This window comes from Sinocyclocheilus rhinocerous, unplaced genomic scaffold, assembly GCF_001515625.1.
Source record: "Sinocyclocheilus rhinocerous isolate Xijiao unplaced genomic scaffold, SAMN03320098_v1.1 scaffold2006, whole genome shotgun sequence".
Lineage (NCBI taxonomy): Eukaryota > Metazoa > Chordata > Actinopteri > Cypriniformes > Cyprinidae > Sinocyclocheilus > Sinocyclocheilus rhinocerous.
Genome location: NW_015641062.1, coordinates 165,592 through 181,077, shown reverse-complemented (window position 1 = coordinate 181,077; position 15,486 = coordinate 165,592). Strand labels below are relative to the sequence as shown.

The following is a 15,486-nucleotide window of genomic DNA, read 5'->3' as shown; positions in this document are numbered from 1 at the left end:
CAGTAACTAGTAATATATAATGTATTACATTTTGGAAGTAAATATCTGATATGACTTAATATATAATTAGCATCAAACAAACAATATAATTAATATTCTCAAGGATTAAAGATTAAACGGGAAATTTTTTTTAAATGATTGCACAACCATCAATTAGGTGGCGATATGCACTAAGCATGTAAACGACCATTGAACAAAAGAAGAAGAAAGAAACAGCATGGCACGCTTTTTCTTAGCGTCCGTTTCCATAGTGACTCGTCCATTCGTTGCTCTGTTGAGAATGTCTTGAGTCTTAACCAGGAACATACTCTTGAGTTGAATGAACTTACTCCCGGACGCGTTTCTGGAACCACATACCTCGAGTAAGCAAGGTTTGGGGGTAATCAACCGAAAGTTCAGGGTTAAGTTAACCGTGCTTTCTGGAATACACCCCGGGTTTTATTAGAATATTAAGCTATATGTCATCTTCATAACAATAATAAATAAATAAAATATTGACTAATGGAAAACATAGAGGGAGAACAAAACAACCCTGCATGCGGACACCGCATGTACATGCAGCAGAGGAGGAGGTATAGTTTTCAATTGCTACAGAAAATGTTCTCCCCTTAAGACAGGATATTAAGAAACCAGTTTAAATCTGATCCCTTAATAATGCCAACATACTGCTCAGGACGTTTAAGTACAATTGAGTGATCAATAGTGTCAAGGGCTGCACTTAGGTCCAAAAGAAACAAAACAACTGATTTTCCAGAGTCGACAACTAACATATCATTTAATACTTTCAAAAGATTCTGTAATGTACTGAGCTCTAATCCCAGACTGAAACTTGTCTAAATTTTCATTATTCTTTAAAAAAGGAGGAGAGCCGTGTGAAGAAGAAGAAGAAGAAGAAGAAGAAGATCAGTACAAATACAAGGTTTCTAGCACCTTTTCAAGAACCATTTTCAAAGAACAACTTAAAACTTCTTTTTTCATTAGGTACACATGTCTTTATTTTTGAATTTACAGATTATCTCATATCTGACAATGATGCCAGTATTTATTGTGCAAGCTATAATTGTAAAACTGAGTGACAATAATTCAAAGGCATAGAAAGAGTCACTGGAACATACATTAGAATAAAATGAAGGAAGCCTCAGTCTCAGAGAGTGTGTGTGTGTAATTCACATGCTTTTCACACTGCATTAGTCATGTTCTTCCCTGTGACGTGACACTGAATTAACTCCCTCCTCCCTCTGTCCTGTGTTTCCCTCTCTTTATGCTGCACTATTTTTATGTTTGTAATCTGACACCGCTTCAGTGTCCTATCAGCACCAAGGACATAATTCACCTCAAAGAGGCCCAACAGCAAATCATAGTATGCCAATAAATTTCCCTGTCAGAGCTCAGCCAATAGGTGGTTAGCATTAAAACACACATATCATGTTGGTGGCCAATGGCATGGCAAAGGCAATATATCTGTCACAAAGCAGAGTCTCTTGGCTGCTGGGAATCTGGGGTAACCATTCATAAAGAAGGAAAAACAGGCTCAGAAATGGGAAACATCCATTGCAGTTCGGCTTGTGTTTTTCTGTGGTAGTTTGAGCAACAAGTTTTGATGGTTTAGGTTAGGTTAGATTATGCATACAAGATATGAGATCCAGTGTGTGACTAATAACAACAAAGTTAGGATTAGGAAACAACAGTCATAGACACAATACAACAGATGCAAAGACAAAAACAGAAGTCTTTGGCCAAACAAATGGACTATTTCATGAATGCTGCCAATTAGGATATACAGTACTTAATTACATTTGATTATTTATGCACTTGCAAGAAAATCAAAAGAATGACTGTTATTTTCAGTTGAAAGCTGTAGCTTATCTAGAGTTGTCAACTTTCAGTTGGGTTTGATATTTTTAAACCATTTATTATCCATATCAGGTTCTGTAGTTTTTCAACCAAGAAGACTAAACATTTCCAGATAATCCTGTAAAAAGTATCAAATGTCAAAAGAAGTATTCTAAATGTGCAAAATGACCATTCAAAGCTGATATGAATGCCGCAGATGAATGTGTGGTGTAATCAATGTTTACCAGTGTATACGTTTTTCTTTATTTACCCTCAAAAAATGGAAGTGAAGGTACATTGTAACATTTGAGGGGCACGTTGTAAAATGACCATATAACAGCTTAAAATGTTATCTGATCGAATGAAAAAAATATACAAGACAAATTAAAATATTTTGTTAATAAAATAAAATAATAATTTTTTTTTCAAATAAAATAATGGCGTTTTTTAAGAATTAAAAATAATCTGATTTTGGAGTTTGACAGTGAACACATTGCAATCATGCTTGGGACGGCCCACATAAACGAGCAAAAATGCTTTACATGTCTTGAAATAATAATTTCTAAACATTAAACATATTGACTGTCAGTCTTTATTCACCTGTTTCTCGTTGTTTCTCATTAAAATTAATTACAGTAAATAGTGTAAATTACAATGTCATAGAATAGCACATTGTAACGCACTGTTATAACGTGTCCCATCTGCGCAACTGGAGTTTAAAACCAGTTGCTGTCTTCCGCTAGTTAGCGAAGCATTACAAAAACTATCTAAACTGATAAATAACAGATTGGAGATTAAAATAATAGCAGATTTGTCTCATTTTAAATGATTAATAAAAACAGAGATGGAAAATTTACTTAAGCCAGAATTTTAATTGTACTATGGTAAAATAAACGTTTATTGATATCTTCAAAAGATTTTAGAATTTTGGCGCACTTTTTTTTTCTATATAATGTTGATATGGTAACTAATAAATACTGTACATTTTGTTATGCTAGCATGTGTGGAAATATTTAAACCGTGTGTGTAACAACTAACCCCGCGTTACTTTGTGCCCCGCGCTCCCCTAATCAACTGGACGTCGTTAGGTCATCAAAGGAAAACAGTTTCATTCATTTTTTTTTACTGGCCTTTCGTTAATTTGTTTTTCCTGGTCTTGTAAAGAGAATTTAAGAGAACAATAAAGCATGTTACACACTCCAACCCAATAGGTGGCAGTATGCACCTTGAACGACGGTCTGTAACCCGCCATGCGAACAGAAGAAGAAGAAGCAGCAGCGCGTCGAGCTGCTAGCGCCTGCGCACTGACAGTCGTTGCATTCCGTGCGAGGGCTGCTGTCAGTCACTGGGAGACCGCCATGTCCAAAGAGGTAAAAACACAAAGATATTATGGTTGTAGCATATAGATTGCATTTTAACTGTTAAGTATTTTGTGATTGTTATGAAGTCAAGTGTAAAAGAGTGAGATAATTTATTTCGAGAAATTAGCTGTTGGTAAAAACGCCCATTTCCTCGCGGCTTCGTCTCTTTTCTTTGTTCGCAGCAGAGGCTCGTATCGACACATGAGCTAAAACGCAATTCCTTTGTTTTGAATTGTTTCAACCCTTCATTTTTTGATTCATCCGTGCTTTCTTAAGATCAGTGTTTCTTTGCGTAAATGTATTTTTCCATCGAAAAATACATTTTATTTGTGTTGGCGCTGTAGGCCGCACTATTGCAGATTCGCTCCTGCATCACAGATCGATTTGATCGACGCAATATCGGCAGAGCTCGATAGCATTGGCAGTTTTGATATTTATGAATTAACAATGTAGTTCAGTTTGCGTGCTTTGCTTTGAAGCAACTTGTTTTTCAGTGCTCCTTTCGTTTGTGTTATGCCATACGGGTGCAGGGAAACCGCCGATAGCTAATCAAATGTGCTGTGTCTGTTTGAATAGGAGCATAAATTTAGAGCTGTTTGTAACGTTGCCATTTAGGGTATTGATTTGAATGGTTTTGATTCTCCCAGCAGCAGACCCCCCGTGAGCCTGAGCAGCTCCGAAAACTCTTTATCGGGGGCCTCAGTTTCGAGACAACAGATGAGAGTCTAAGGGCCCATTTCGAGCAATGGGGAACTCTTACAGACTGTGTGGTGAGTACATCTGCATGCATTCACATGCTAATGAACGAGAGCAGGCTCTGAAACCAGCTGCTTATGTCTTTTCTTTACCCTTTTCTGCTCACAGGTGATGAGGGACCCCAACACAAAGAGGTCGAGGGGTTTTGGGTTTGTGACCTATAGTTCGGTGAATGAGGTGGATGCAGCGATGGACGCTCGTCCGCACAAAGTGGACGGAAGAGCTGTTGAACCCAAGAGGGCGGTGTCTAGAGAAGTAGGTGTTCATTCTGAGAAACCTTACAATCAGTGTTCCCGTTTTTATAAAATCAAATTAAATAACGTTCTGGTATTTGCCACTAAAAATTGTTGTTATATTATCTTTTTATCTAGTGATATTTGTGAATGGATAACTATATATATTTTTTTGTATATTGCAATAATTGCTTACATACGCTGATTTCAGGACTCGTGCAAAGCAGGCGCTCACTCCACTGTTAAAAAGATGTTTGTGGGCGGAATCAAAGAAGACACGGATGAGGAGCATCTGCGCGAGTATTTCGGCCAGTTTGGTAAAATTGACGAGGTGAACATCATGACTGAGAAGAACAGTGATAAGAGGAGGGGCTTCGCTTTCGTAACATTTGATGACCATGACGCTGTTGACAGGATTGTCAGTAAGTGACTGCCACTCATTTGTGTCCACTATCTATAGCAGTTTCAGCCACCTGTATATATATATATATGTGTGTGTGTGTTTCTTTTAACATTGTTTTCATTTTTTCCATTTAACCCACAGTACAGAAATACCACACAGTGAATGGACACAACTGTGAAGTCAGGAAAGCTCTCTCCAGAGAGGAAATGAACAGGGTGTCGATTAATCAACGAGGTAATTATTACACATTGGAAAAATAAATGCAATAGCATATACCTCAGTGGAAATAAAATGCATCACAGAATCATTTTTATTTTAGCTGTCTTGATTTGTTGCATAGCTCTTTGATGTTTTGTTCAAAATATCTGAAGTGTAAAAATAACCTTTTCATATAACCCATCATATAGGCGGGCGAGGAGGAGGTGGTGGTAGTGGCGGCGGTGGAAACTTTGGCAGAGGTGGAGGATATGGAGGTGCAATTTTGCATATTATGTTCTCATTTTTGTTTTATAGTTTGTAGTGGTCTGTAGCAGAGATTCTCAAACTTTTGTCCCCAAGTCCTTACCTGACTAAACATAAAACGTAAAAGATTATGCAGACTTATGCGGACATCCTCAAATGTGAATAGTTGTATCCATACCCAAGTAGTTAGATTAATCCTACTACTTTTCACTTTGTACTATGCATTATTCATGGAATAATTGGAAATTATTATTTAGGTTCAAATTCAATAACACACTGACCCACCTTTTGGAGAACTACTAGTCAACAGTGTTCCTTACGAGTTTTTAACTTTGAAATGCTTTCCCTTTTGTAGGTGGATATGGAGGAGGAAGAGGTGGTTACGGTGGAGGCGATGGATATAATGGCTACGGAGGGAATGGTATGTAGAAAGACTTTAAGAATGTGATTCACATTACATTTGACCATTCAACAGTGTTTCCATGATAATGTTTATCTCCCATCTCTTTATCAGGCGGCTATGGTGGAGGTGGACCTAATTATGGAGGCAACCGTGGTTATGGAGGAGGTGGCGGAGGTGGTGGTGGCTATGGAAACCAGGGTGGAGGCTACGGTGGCGGCAGCGGTGGCTATGATAACTACAACAACAATGGTGGTAGTGGAGGCAACTTTGGTGGAGGTCAGTTACCCTGTGAACCATTTTGCCATGTTCTTACTTTTGTTCTTCTAGGTTTGCTTTGTAACTCTTTGTGTCGAGTCATAGGATATGCTAGTAAAGTTCTCCTACCATGCTGCTTCTGTAGCAAATAACACTGAAGTTTCGCAGGCAACTTTGGTGGAGGTGGAGGCTACAACGACTTCGGCAACTACAACAATCAATCTTCCTCTAACTACGGCCCAATGAAGGGAGGAAACTACGGCGGTGGTGGAAGGAGCGGAGGTGGCCCATATGGCGGTGAGTGAACATTGTAGTGTTGTACATGGTATTAAATCATTATATTTGAATTCAAACCATTTCCATTCCACTAAGGCTCTTTCGGACATTGAAATGTTCTGAAGTTTGTCTATTGAACGCGGCAGTTAAGGAACTATTTTAACTGAATTATTTAGTATAGACTTTTACAGATGTCACAGCTTTTGTGTCACATCTCAATCACGGTTCTTTTATAGGTGGTTATGGAGGAGGCTCTGGTGGTGGTTATGGAGGAGGCTCTGGTGGGCGAAGGTTTTAGATTCCAGGGTAAGGATTGCCCCACGTATGGAAGAGGCCTCTGAAGTTAGCCATGAGTTTGTTTTTAGCTCATCCATGTCCAAACATCTCATAAGATGCGAAACCTATGCAAATGTTAGCCCGTAATCACTCTTCAATTGGTCGGTAAATGAGTAAAACTATTGAGATTTCAGTGCAGGGGATCCAGCAGCAAACCTTCAAAACTTATAAAGCTAAGATCCAGTATCACAAGACGAATGTTGATTTTTTTTGAGTTGCTCTCCAAAGCTTCTAGCTGCAGCACATGCAAACTCATCCCCATTGTCCTAACCATGCAGTCTTAGCTGACCTGAAGGTTTGCTTCTGTGCTACTACTTCTCATTCCCCTCCAGTTCAGCTCTTGATAAAGACAAAGCAAGGTTGCAAAGTGTAACTGAATTTATGTTCCGTATTGTCCAACAGGCCACAGTACTTAGAGGAGAGCCAGAGAGAGATGACAGGGAAAGGAGAGAAGCAAGCAGGTTTACACCTAGATCTGCCCAGCCAAGCAGTGTGGTGGCGATATTAACGTCTGCCATACGAAGAGAACGTGTTCAATAGGGGAGGAAAATCATGTGGGAATGGGGGTGGGGGGTTTGAAGGTGTTTTAAAAAAAAAAAGGAACGTTTCAAAAGTACTCTTGTCCTGGAAGACATTTACTAGTTTGTAGTTTTCCCTTTTTTGTCTGTGAAGTGCAAAGCATTCCAATGAGATTTTATGCAGGGTTTAATTGTTGTGTTGGCTTTTCTCTTGAACCAGTAGGGTGTCTGTCTTTTTTCTTTTACATTTCTTTTCCTTTTTTTAATGTGAACAGTCACCAATCAAGATTAAATAAACCGCTCCAGTTTTTTTATTTAATTGTATTCGTCAGTGTTTTGATTTGGTAAATTGTGAGTACTAGCCCAGTTGCATGAATGACTGATGACAGACCCACAGCATGTTCTGATGCTGTTGGGTTTTTGTCTTTTGTCGATGTAAATTTGAAGCTTTACCCCAAAGTCACTTTGACCTTTGGTTAAAGCATTAATGAGCCTTGGTTACTGGATAATTAATGTAACGTTAATGTGAAATACCTGTAAAGAAATCCAAGATCTACGAATTTAACATCAGCAAAACTTTAATTAGCTTGGTCATTTCGATTTACAATTGGGCCAAGCACTCGTCCTGGTGTTTGTGTATTTTGCAACATATGGGTAGCACATAGTTCATCTTTTGGACAAATGATGTTTCTTTGTTGGAGTTCCACTGGGGAATGAAATCCATGAGAGGATTTTTAGCAACTCTGAATTGCCGCCTGGAGGCAATCTTGCACTTAAGCGGTCAGACTATCTGATGAAGTGCCAGCAAAGATTCTAGCCGTCGGGAGGAGCCAGCTTAAAGGCTAGCCAAAGAGAAGAGACTGTTGAGAAGCGGTCCATCGAAGAGAGGCTAGCCATTGGGATGAGCCAGCTGAGAGGCTAGCTTATTGGAATCGCCAGCAGTCTTATTGAGAACAGATGATTGCTGTTGTAAGACTAGCGAGAAACAGCTACCAAAGTAAGGTATTTAACATACCAGACTGGTAGGTAAGAGGAGAATTTTAGTTTTCTTTCATGTGAATTATTTGTGCTCATCAAAATTAGGTAACAGTTTAAAGATTTTGTTGCTTGGTTGTTTTCGTGGTTGTGGTGAAAACATGAGTGCCGAACTATCACAGTGAGCAAGTTTTCAACTGTGTTTTAAGTAAGGTTCGGTATCTAATTTTATGTTGTAAAAGTAGTCTTCTGTGTCAGTGGTGCATGAGACACTTATGACTATACACTTTCTGTGCTTGGCTACATGTCTCTGTTTCTCTCATTATTTTGGTTTTAAGTCAATTCATTCTTTTTCTAGGGATATAAACTGGTGGATTTTATACCTGCAACACAGTAACCGCCAGTACAAATGGCTGGTGATCTCGAAGGTGAGTGCATTTCATTAGATTTATTTATATTTTAAAATACTGTAAGTTGGTTCTTCAATTATTATTGTCTTTACTTCTAGGGTAGCTAAAGACTGACGCCTACCCCAAAACAACAACTGCACAAACATGTTAACATTTAATTCTTTTGTCATTTTATCCACGTTGGCAGATGGTCAGAATATTTGAATTGGTAAGATATGTTTTAAATGAACCGAAAGTGTCTGTTTTAAATTAAGTCATTTTGTATCGTTAACCTTATTAAAACACTTTGCACAAACTTTTTCTCTTGGTTCCCCCCACAGATTATCAGAGTGCAGAGTCAAACACCAAACAATAGCTGCTGGACAGCATTTTAAAAAAAAAAATGCATTTTTACAGTGTTTTAATAAAAAATGTTAAAACCAGGTATGGGATGAAATGCTTTATTTACCAATGCAGTGATTTTACACCTAGTTATATTTCATGATTTCTCCTATCAGCTTGGATTAAAAGCAATATGACAGGCCACAGAAATATGATGCTGACTTGCTGAATTGTTAAAGTGATGGTTTGCATTATTTTATTAAATGGGATTTATGATGGTAACAGGATGGTAAAAGCCTTGAATGAAGTCAATGCATTATTATTATTATTGACTAGATTAATCAAAATGCTCATATTTGTTTATATGTGACTGAGAATGTGCTATAGTAACGAACGCAACTTTAACACGCATCTGATCGATTGTGATGCCGTGCTCACTGACATGCGCACGAATCACGGTCATAAGAATTGTAAGATCTACTGCATCAGTGGCGCCTGCAGGTGTACGGCTGTATGCACTGTGCCTACCATGAGCGCTCAGACTGACCTGAGATTTGCCCCGCAAACATTTAAGCAGTTATTATAGTCCTGTGTGTCCTGTATTTCTGTCGACTGAACCAGCCATGCCATTAATTATGAGTTTATCAGTGTTTTGCCTGCCAAAGTCAATTTCTGCATAGAAATATTACGCCAAATAGAAGCAGAAAATCGTGCTATACACACTTTCATGAGATCCGGTTAGCCTACAACAATTAATTTGTTGGCTATTTTACGGGAATACAACGAATCTATGACAATGTTTTACATTCAAGCTACCCCTTAAAATGTATAGTGAGAAGTACTTTAAAAGCGTCTGGAGTGCAATAAAGTAATTTTAAAGCATTTGCTGCATGGATAATAAAAAATAGGCTAATAATTCACATATCAGACAAAATTGCATTGCAGCAAATCCTTTAAATTATTTGGTTTTAAAGTAGTGATTTAAACTAAGCTTTCTATATATTTTTTATCATGTCTGTGAGGCAATTCGCTGAGTTTAGGTTCATCATTGTGAAGCGCTCCTGTTCAAGACCGAGACGGCAGAAAGCGTTTGTTTTCTTTATTTTATAAAAGCACAACGTTTTGTTGATGGTGTGAGTGCACACAAATAAAACTGGATCCTTTACAGTTTAGAATGCTGTATTACTCTTACCTTTATGAGCAAAAATGACTGCATATTAAGTTGTTTCCACTGTTAAAAAAAAATGTAAGTGACTGCACTGGTGCCTCCATGTCGAGCGCACTTTAGCTTCCACTCCCCGCACAAACGATTGGAAATGTGTCTAACAGCGCACATTTATCTAGGTTAAACATTTATATTTTAGGCAAGTCGTGATGATTTGAAAAGGCTAAATTTATCAAACATATAGGCTATGATCAATTCACTGTCTGCCGCTGGCCGTTACTTAAAAACAAAACAAAAAAACTTACATTTAACGAACAAAAAATGCTCCAAACGTTTTTCTAAATTAACTTTATAAAAAAACTATGGGCTAGGGCTTATATTTGAGGCCCATGCAGGGCTCTAATCCAATTCCTCCAATGCTGTTTTGTTCTCATCTGTGAGCATGAATAATATTTTATTTTAAAATGTGCACATTCACTCTTATTCGTATGTCTAACAGTCGAAAACGCAAACGTCTCTTGTTCATTTATGATTTACATGAATCATGATCGCATATGTTCAATTCAAAACGGTGAAATTTCATAAAAAGTTGAGTAGTTTGCATTACTGGGTAGTCTATTACTGTCGGTCGCTGAAAATTTCTATCTAAAACAGTTTTCTAATACAGTAGGGGAGAGCAGGGGCGAAAGTCCCACTTTTCAGAAAAACTAGAAAAAAAAGTACAGCTTCAGTAATTTACTTACCGTACTTGAAAACTGCTTTCCGGACCTAACCGCGGGAAGCGATGACGAAATCACGTGATATTTGGCAGCTCCGTCAAGGGTTGCGTGCTGAACGTGCTGTCATAGCTTGGCATGAAAATGTAATCAGGTCTCTGAGAAAATCGCTTTGATACTTTCGCCCCGGTTCTCCCCTACTACTTACATCTTTCCACGAACTCTTGTTGCGTTGTGAGATGGCGACTGCCGACTCCGCCTACTTTAGGCTTCAAAAACGCTCTTCGGAAACCTACGGGTGACGTCACGGACACTACATCCATGTTTTTATACAGTCTATGGTTGTGACAGTGACAGTAAGACCTGCCTTCTTTGATTTGATTGGCCATCTCGATCATTTTGACATTGATGAGTGCTGTTGGACCACAAACTTTTTGTCATCCTAACAACAAACAGCTTTACTCATTCTTATATACAGAGTCTTATACTGTATATCAGCTATGGCTATTTTAGTCTTTCAAATTTCAAAATGGGTGGAAAAACAGTAATAAACATAAACAGTAATAAACAGACATAAACAACATAAAATGCAGGCCAGGAGCGAGGCCCTGTGCGGTCGCACACTTGGCACAGCCCTTGCGACGATACTGAATATCAGTATATTAGTTTTCCAATACAAATATCTAAATCTCATTAAATCAAGATAGCGGTCGCACACTTGGCACAGCCCTTGCGACGATACTGAATATCAGTAGTTTTATCATTTAGTAGTTTTATTATTTAGTTTTTTCATTAGTTTTCCAATACAAATATCTAAATCTCATTAAATCAAGATACATTTATTTGAGATGCCAATTTAAAATTGTTTACATTTTATGCTTACAACAAAAACAAATATCTGTGAAAGGGGGTATGAAAACTTGTTTTCCCTTTCCCATTGGCAGATTTTTGTTCTTGTTCTTAATCATGAATTTACTTCATTAATTGTGATCATTTTTACAGAAAACAAGACTTATCTTATGTAGTTTTGTTTCTCAAGTAAATGTATCTTGATTTAAGAGTCTTTAGACATTTATCATTTACACAGAACACATTTACACAATACAAACATACTGAGGAAGAACATTCAAACCTTTTTGTACTATTTATTGATTTATTTATTTTCAAAGATTATTTAAAATGTAATGGAGTAAATCTAAACCAAGAATGCCTGGTCTGATGAGAAGCCTCAACTTTTGATGAAGCCGTTTCTATTCCTTCTCCCCTGTTGGGTGAGAAATTAGGCTAAATCTAGCATTGACGTAATTGCCATAACTGGGTAATAGCTAGTTTCAAAACCTGAACTTGCCCCTCAACCTAACTTTAACCCATGTAGTTATGAATGAATGCTGTTGTTCATTCCTCTCGGTTTTTCCATATGGTTTGTGTTTCTGTATGACCCTCCTCTTACAGGAGGCTGAAACAAGACCTGATTCCTCATCTGGGAATATAAACATGATAGTGTTGCTAAACCACATCAAATAACAATTCAACACAAGCTTGTTGCAGTATATGTTATTACATGGCTATAGGCAAACAGAACAAATGTTTTTCTATTCAACAAAATGACGCTCTTCTCAAATTTGTAGTTATTTAGTAGTTTGTTATTTCGTTTTGATATAACCGTGGCTTATTTTTGCCAAAACATCTTTGCTTGATATCCATAACTTAAATCGAATTATTTGGAAATTTCCATAATTCTATGCAAAGGTTGATCTGTGATTCTGTAATCTATGGAAGGTTGTTTTTGACCTCTGTATATTCTTTAAATGTCTAGTATGTGATTGAAAATAATGTACCTTAGTACATATAGCCTGTATGCTTTAATACAGCATTTTCCTTTTTTTTTTTTAGGACTGTAAATGAGTCGATGTGGAAATCTGTGCTGCATTACATGTAGACATTATTGTCTAATAAAAGTCTCTTCTATGTAAAGTCTATGTAAAGAAGTCTCTAGAAATGATGTGGTGTTAATGTATGGACAGAATCCTGGTGAATACCATATGTCAGCCTGCAAGGGATGAATTTTAAATAATCTATATTTTTAAAAATGTATTATTTAAAAGAGAAACTTAAAAAAAACTGTTTTTATTACCTTGATTATTACTGTCAATTCTCTAAACCAAGAGAATGGATGCGTTACGTCCAGCTTAATGAGGGGAATGGATTTTTTGCATGTGTCCATCTGTTTTCTGTTTGAAGTGGACAGAATCAGCAGGACATGGTGAGAGACAGGACAATACCTAATTTTAGACTCGATTTAGTGACAAGGTGTTGCTGGGGACCAAAATACCCTGCAAAACTTCATAGATCTGAGATTAGTGACTGGTGGTGGCTACAAGAGATTTTACTGATGTGCTTTAATCTTTTCCAAGCCACTTTTTTTTTCTTTACTGGCACTTGCTGTTTCCAGAAAGCAACACTGAGCTAGTCACATTTTCTTAACACTTCTAAACATATGAGCAATTTTACTGGAATCAACAGTGGCTCCCAAAATACTAAAATCATTCAGCAATGCTTCCATGCGGTGGCACCAGAGTTTGATAAAAAGCTAATGGAAAATAGAAAATATATCAAGACATCCAAATGCAAGCGATAAGCACTGTTATGTTTTACGTAACACGCTTAACATCTGTTTGAAGTGGACAGAATCAGCAGGACATGGTGAGAGACAGGAAAATACCTCATTTTAGACTCGATTTAGTGACAAGGTGTTGCTGGGGACCAAAATACCCTGCAAAACTTCATAGATCTGAGATTAGTGACTGGTGGTGGCTACAAGAGATTTTACTGATGTGCTTTAATCTTTTCCAAGCCACTTTTTTTTTCTTTACTGGCACTTGCTGTTTCCAGAAAGCAACACTGAGCTAGTCACATTTTCTTAACACTTCTAAACATATGAGAAAATTTTACTGGAAGCAACAGTGGCTCCCAAAATACTAAAATCATTCAGCAATGCTTCCATGCGGTGGCCCCAGAGTTTGATAAAAAGCTAATGGAAAATAGAAAATATATCAAGACATCCAAATGCAAGCGATAAGCACTGTTATGTTTTACGTAACACGCTTAACATTTTACAAATCTAGGTTTTCATTTACAGTATTACAAATGTACAATAATGTTTTTTTTTTTATTCCACAGAAATCCCATATTTGATATGATAGAGTATAGGCCTATATTGCTTTTTATGTAGTAGCCTATTTTATTTACAGTTTTGTCGTAGGACTAAAGTCATGAAAGAGCCTGTTTAACATCAAGTTCAGGTCAGAAACCCTGAACTACAACTCACACAATAACTTTCCCAAAAGGCCAGCTGGCTAAATAATAAGTTCACAGTAATCACTGTAAATTTGTTTGTGTGTGTGTGTGTGTGTGGTGTGTGTGTACCTGGCTGTGGTAGTAACACCCACAACCTGAGGCTGACAGAAATCAGTATGCAGTCACACATCTGTGACGTTTGTCATTTGACACACCTCTTCAAACGGCCCATCATCACCCAGAGCCATGTACACTCAGCACTGCTCAGGAATCAATCAGAAAATACAGACAGTGGCGAGCAGGAGCTCCTCTTCCTGCAGGCCACTGTTGTAACTCATACGAGCAATAAAGTAACATCTGTTACCTGTGCCAACTTTTCTATGGTTAAGTTTGTTGACTGAGAATGTTGCAAAAGATTGCTACTGGGCTCATTTACAATGTCACCACAGCAGAAATCTCAAATGTCACATTTTAATCTCAAATGTAGTTTAAAATGTGAACAGTGAGATTTGTCAAATAAAATCAGACCAAAAAAAAAAAATGTTGTCTCTGTTTTTATTTATTTATTTTCTCTTTACCTTTCATTTCCTTCAGTATTCTGCATGAGGATTGTAAAAATTGCACTTGATCTGGGAATTCTTCGACCTTATTTTATTTACTTGTATGTCACTTTGATCAATAGTGTGCAAAATGAATCAATATAAATGTAGATTTTTACATTTCCTCAAAGGAGACATATTATGCCCCTTTTTACAATATGTAACATAAGTCTCTGGTGTCCCCAGAATATGTCTGTGAAGTTTCAGCTCAAAATACCCCACAGATCATTTATTATATCATTTTGAAAAAGTGGAAGCAGAAACACGCAGTTTTTCGGGCCCGTCTCTTTAAATGCAAATGAGCTGCTGCTCCCCGCCCCCTTTTCCAGAATAGAGCTGCGCCTTTACAGCTAGTACCTGCTAAATAACATCTGTTTTGGTTCTGATTATCATGTTTATCGCGCTGAGTTTAAACTTCTGATATGCGGTTTTCTGAGAGCACACATCCGAAGCACACGCACAGAAAGCGGCTGTCACAGCATATGAATACTAAACTAAGTTCTCATTCACACACAAGTTTACGTTAAAAACACACACGAGTTACACAAACAGTGGGTTATGACTGTGAAGGTAAACAGCTGGGAAATAAATCGCTTGTTTATTTTAGATCTGTTTGGCAGCAGCAATATACAGTAATAAATCAATAAATCCACTGCTCTCTTGTCTCCTCTGAGGCTGGGACTGTAAATAGTGTTCTGTGCTCGTCTGTGCAGCCAATGACAGAACAGTTAGCATGTTTTGCTCAAATTTTGCCATGGCATTAGAGCTGGTACACCGTTGTCGCTTGTGAAATCTGTGGGTGGAAACTTACAGATTAAGGGGCGGTAATATTATAATGAGATCCCTTTGCCACGTCACCAAGGGAGCGAAATCAGAAGCGCTCGTTTTCTCAGACGCTTGCAGAAAAAGGCTGACCAAAACAAAGTTACTGGGTTAATCTTTTTCACGTTTCCTTGGTTGGTAGATGCACCGGGGACCTGTTTATAGCACTTAAAACCTGGAAAAGTCATATTTTCATGATATGCATCTTTAAGAACATCTGTGCAAATGGTATGGTGTTTATTACAAGGCATTACTATTTGGTTGCTTATATATGCTTTATGTGATATTTGGTCCTTGTCGCTTAGGATTTTTTTATCACCAATTTTATTGTTCACTATAGGCAGA

General features: G+C 37.6%; 1 protein-coding gene across 7 annotated transcripts; it reads left to right on the top strand.

Annotated features, from left to right (window-relative positions):
* Positions 1 to 3,056: 3,056 nt before the first annotated feature.
* Positions 3,057 to 8,597, top strand: LOC107754559 (heterogeneous nuclear ribonucleoprotein A1-like). 7 transcript variants are annotated; one of them, XR_001641594.1, is made up of 13 exons: positions 3,057 to 3,203; positions 3,845 to 3,964; positions 4,059 to 4,205; positions 4,395 to 4,605; positions 4,728 to 4,820; positions 4,994 to 5,059; positions 5,404 to 5,469; positions 5,563 to 5,727; positions 5,875 to 6,003; positions 6,219 to 6,288; positions 8,170 to 8,239; positions 8,320 to 8,429; positions 8,542 to 8,597. XR_001641594.1 is itself a non-coding variant. In XM_016571034.1 (11 exons), exons 1-10 carry the CDS (start codon positions 3,084 to 3,086, stop codon positions 6,278 to 6,280), a joined length of 1,182 nt encoding a protein of 393 aa, XP_016426520.1. In that variant the 5' UTR covers positions 3,057 to 3,083; the 3' UTR covers positions 6,281 to 6,288; positions 6,721 to 7,155. The 7 variants fall into 7 exon arrangements, 2 of the variants coding, with proteins under 2 accessions (XP_016426520.1, XP_016426521.1); XR_001641595.1 differs by having other exon boundaries at positions 3,842 to 3,964; positions 5,416 to 5,469; XR_001641597.1 differs by having other exon boundaries at positions 3,842 to 3,964; positions 5,563 to 5,577.
* The last annotated feature ends 6,889 nt before the right edge of the window (positions 8,598 to 15,486 follow it).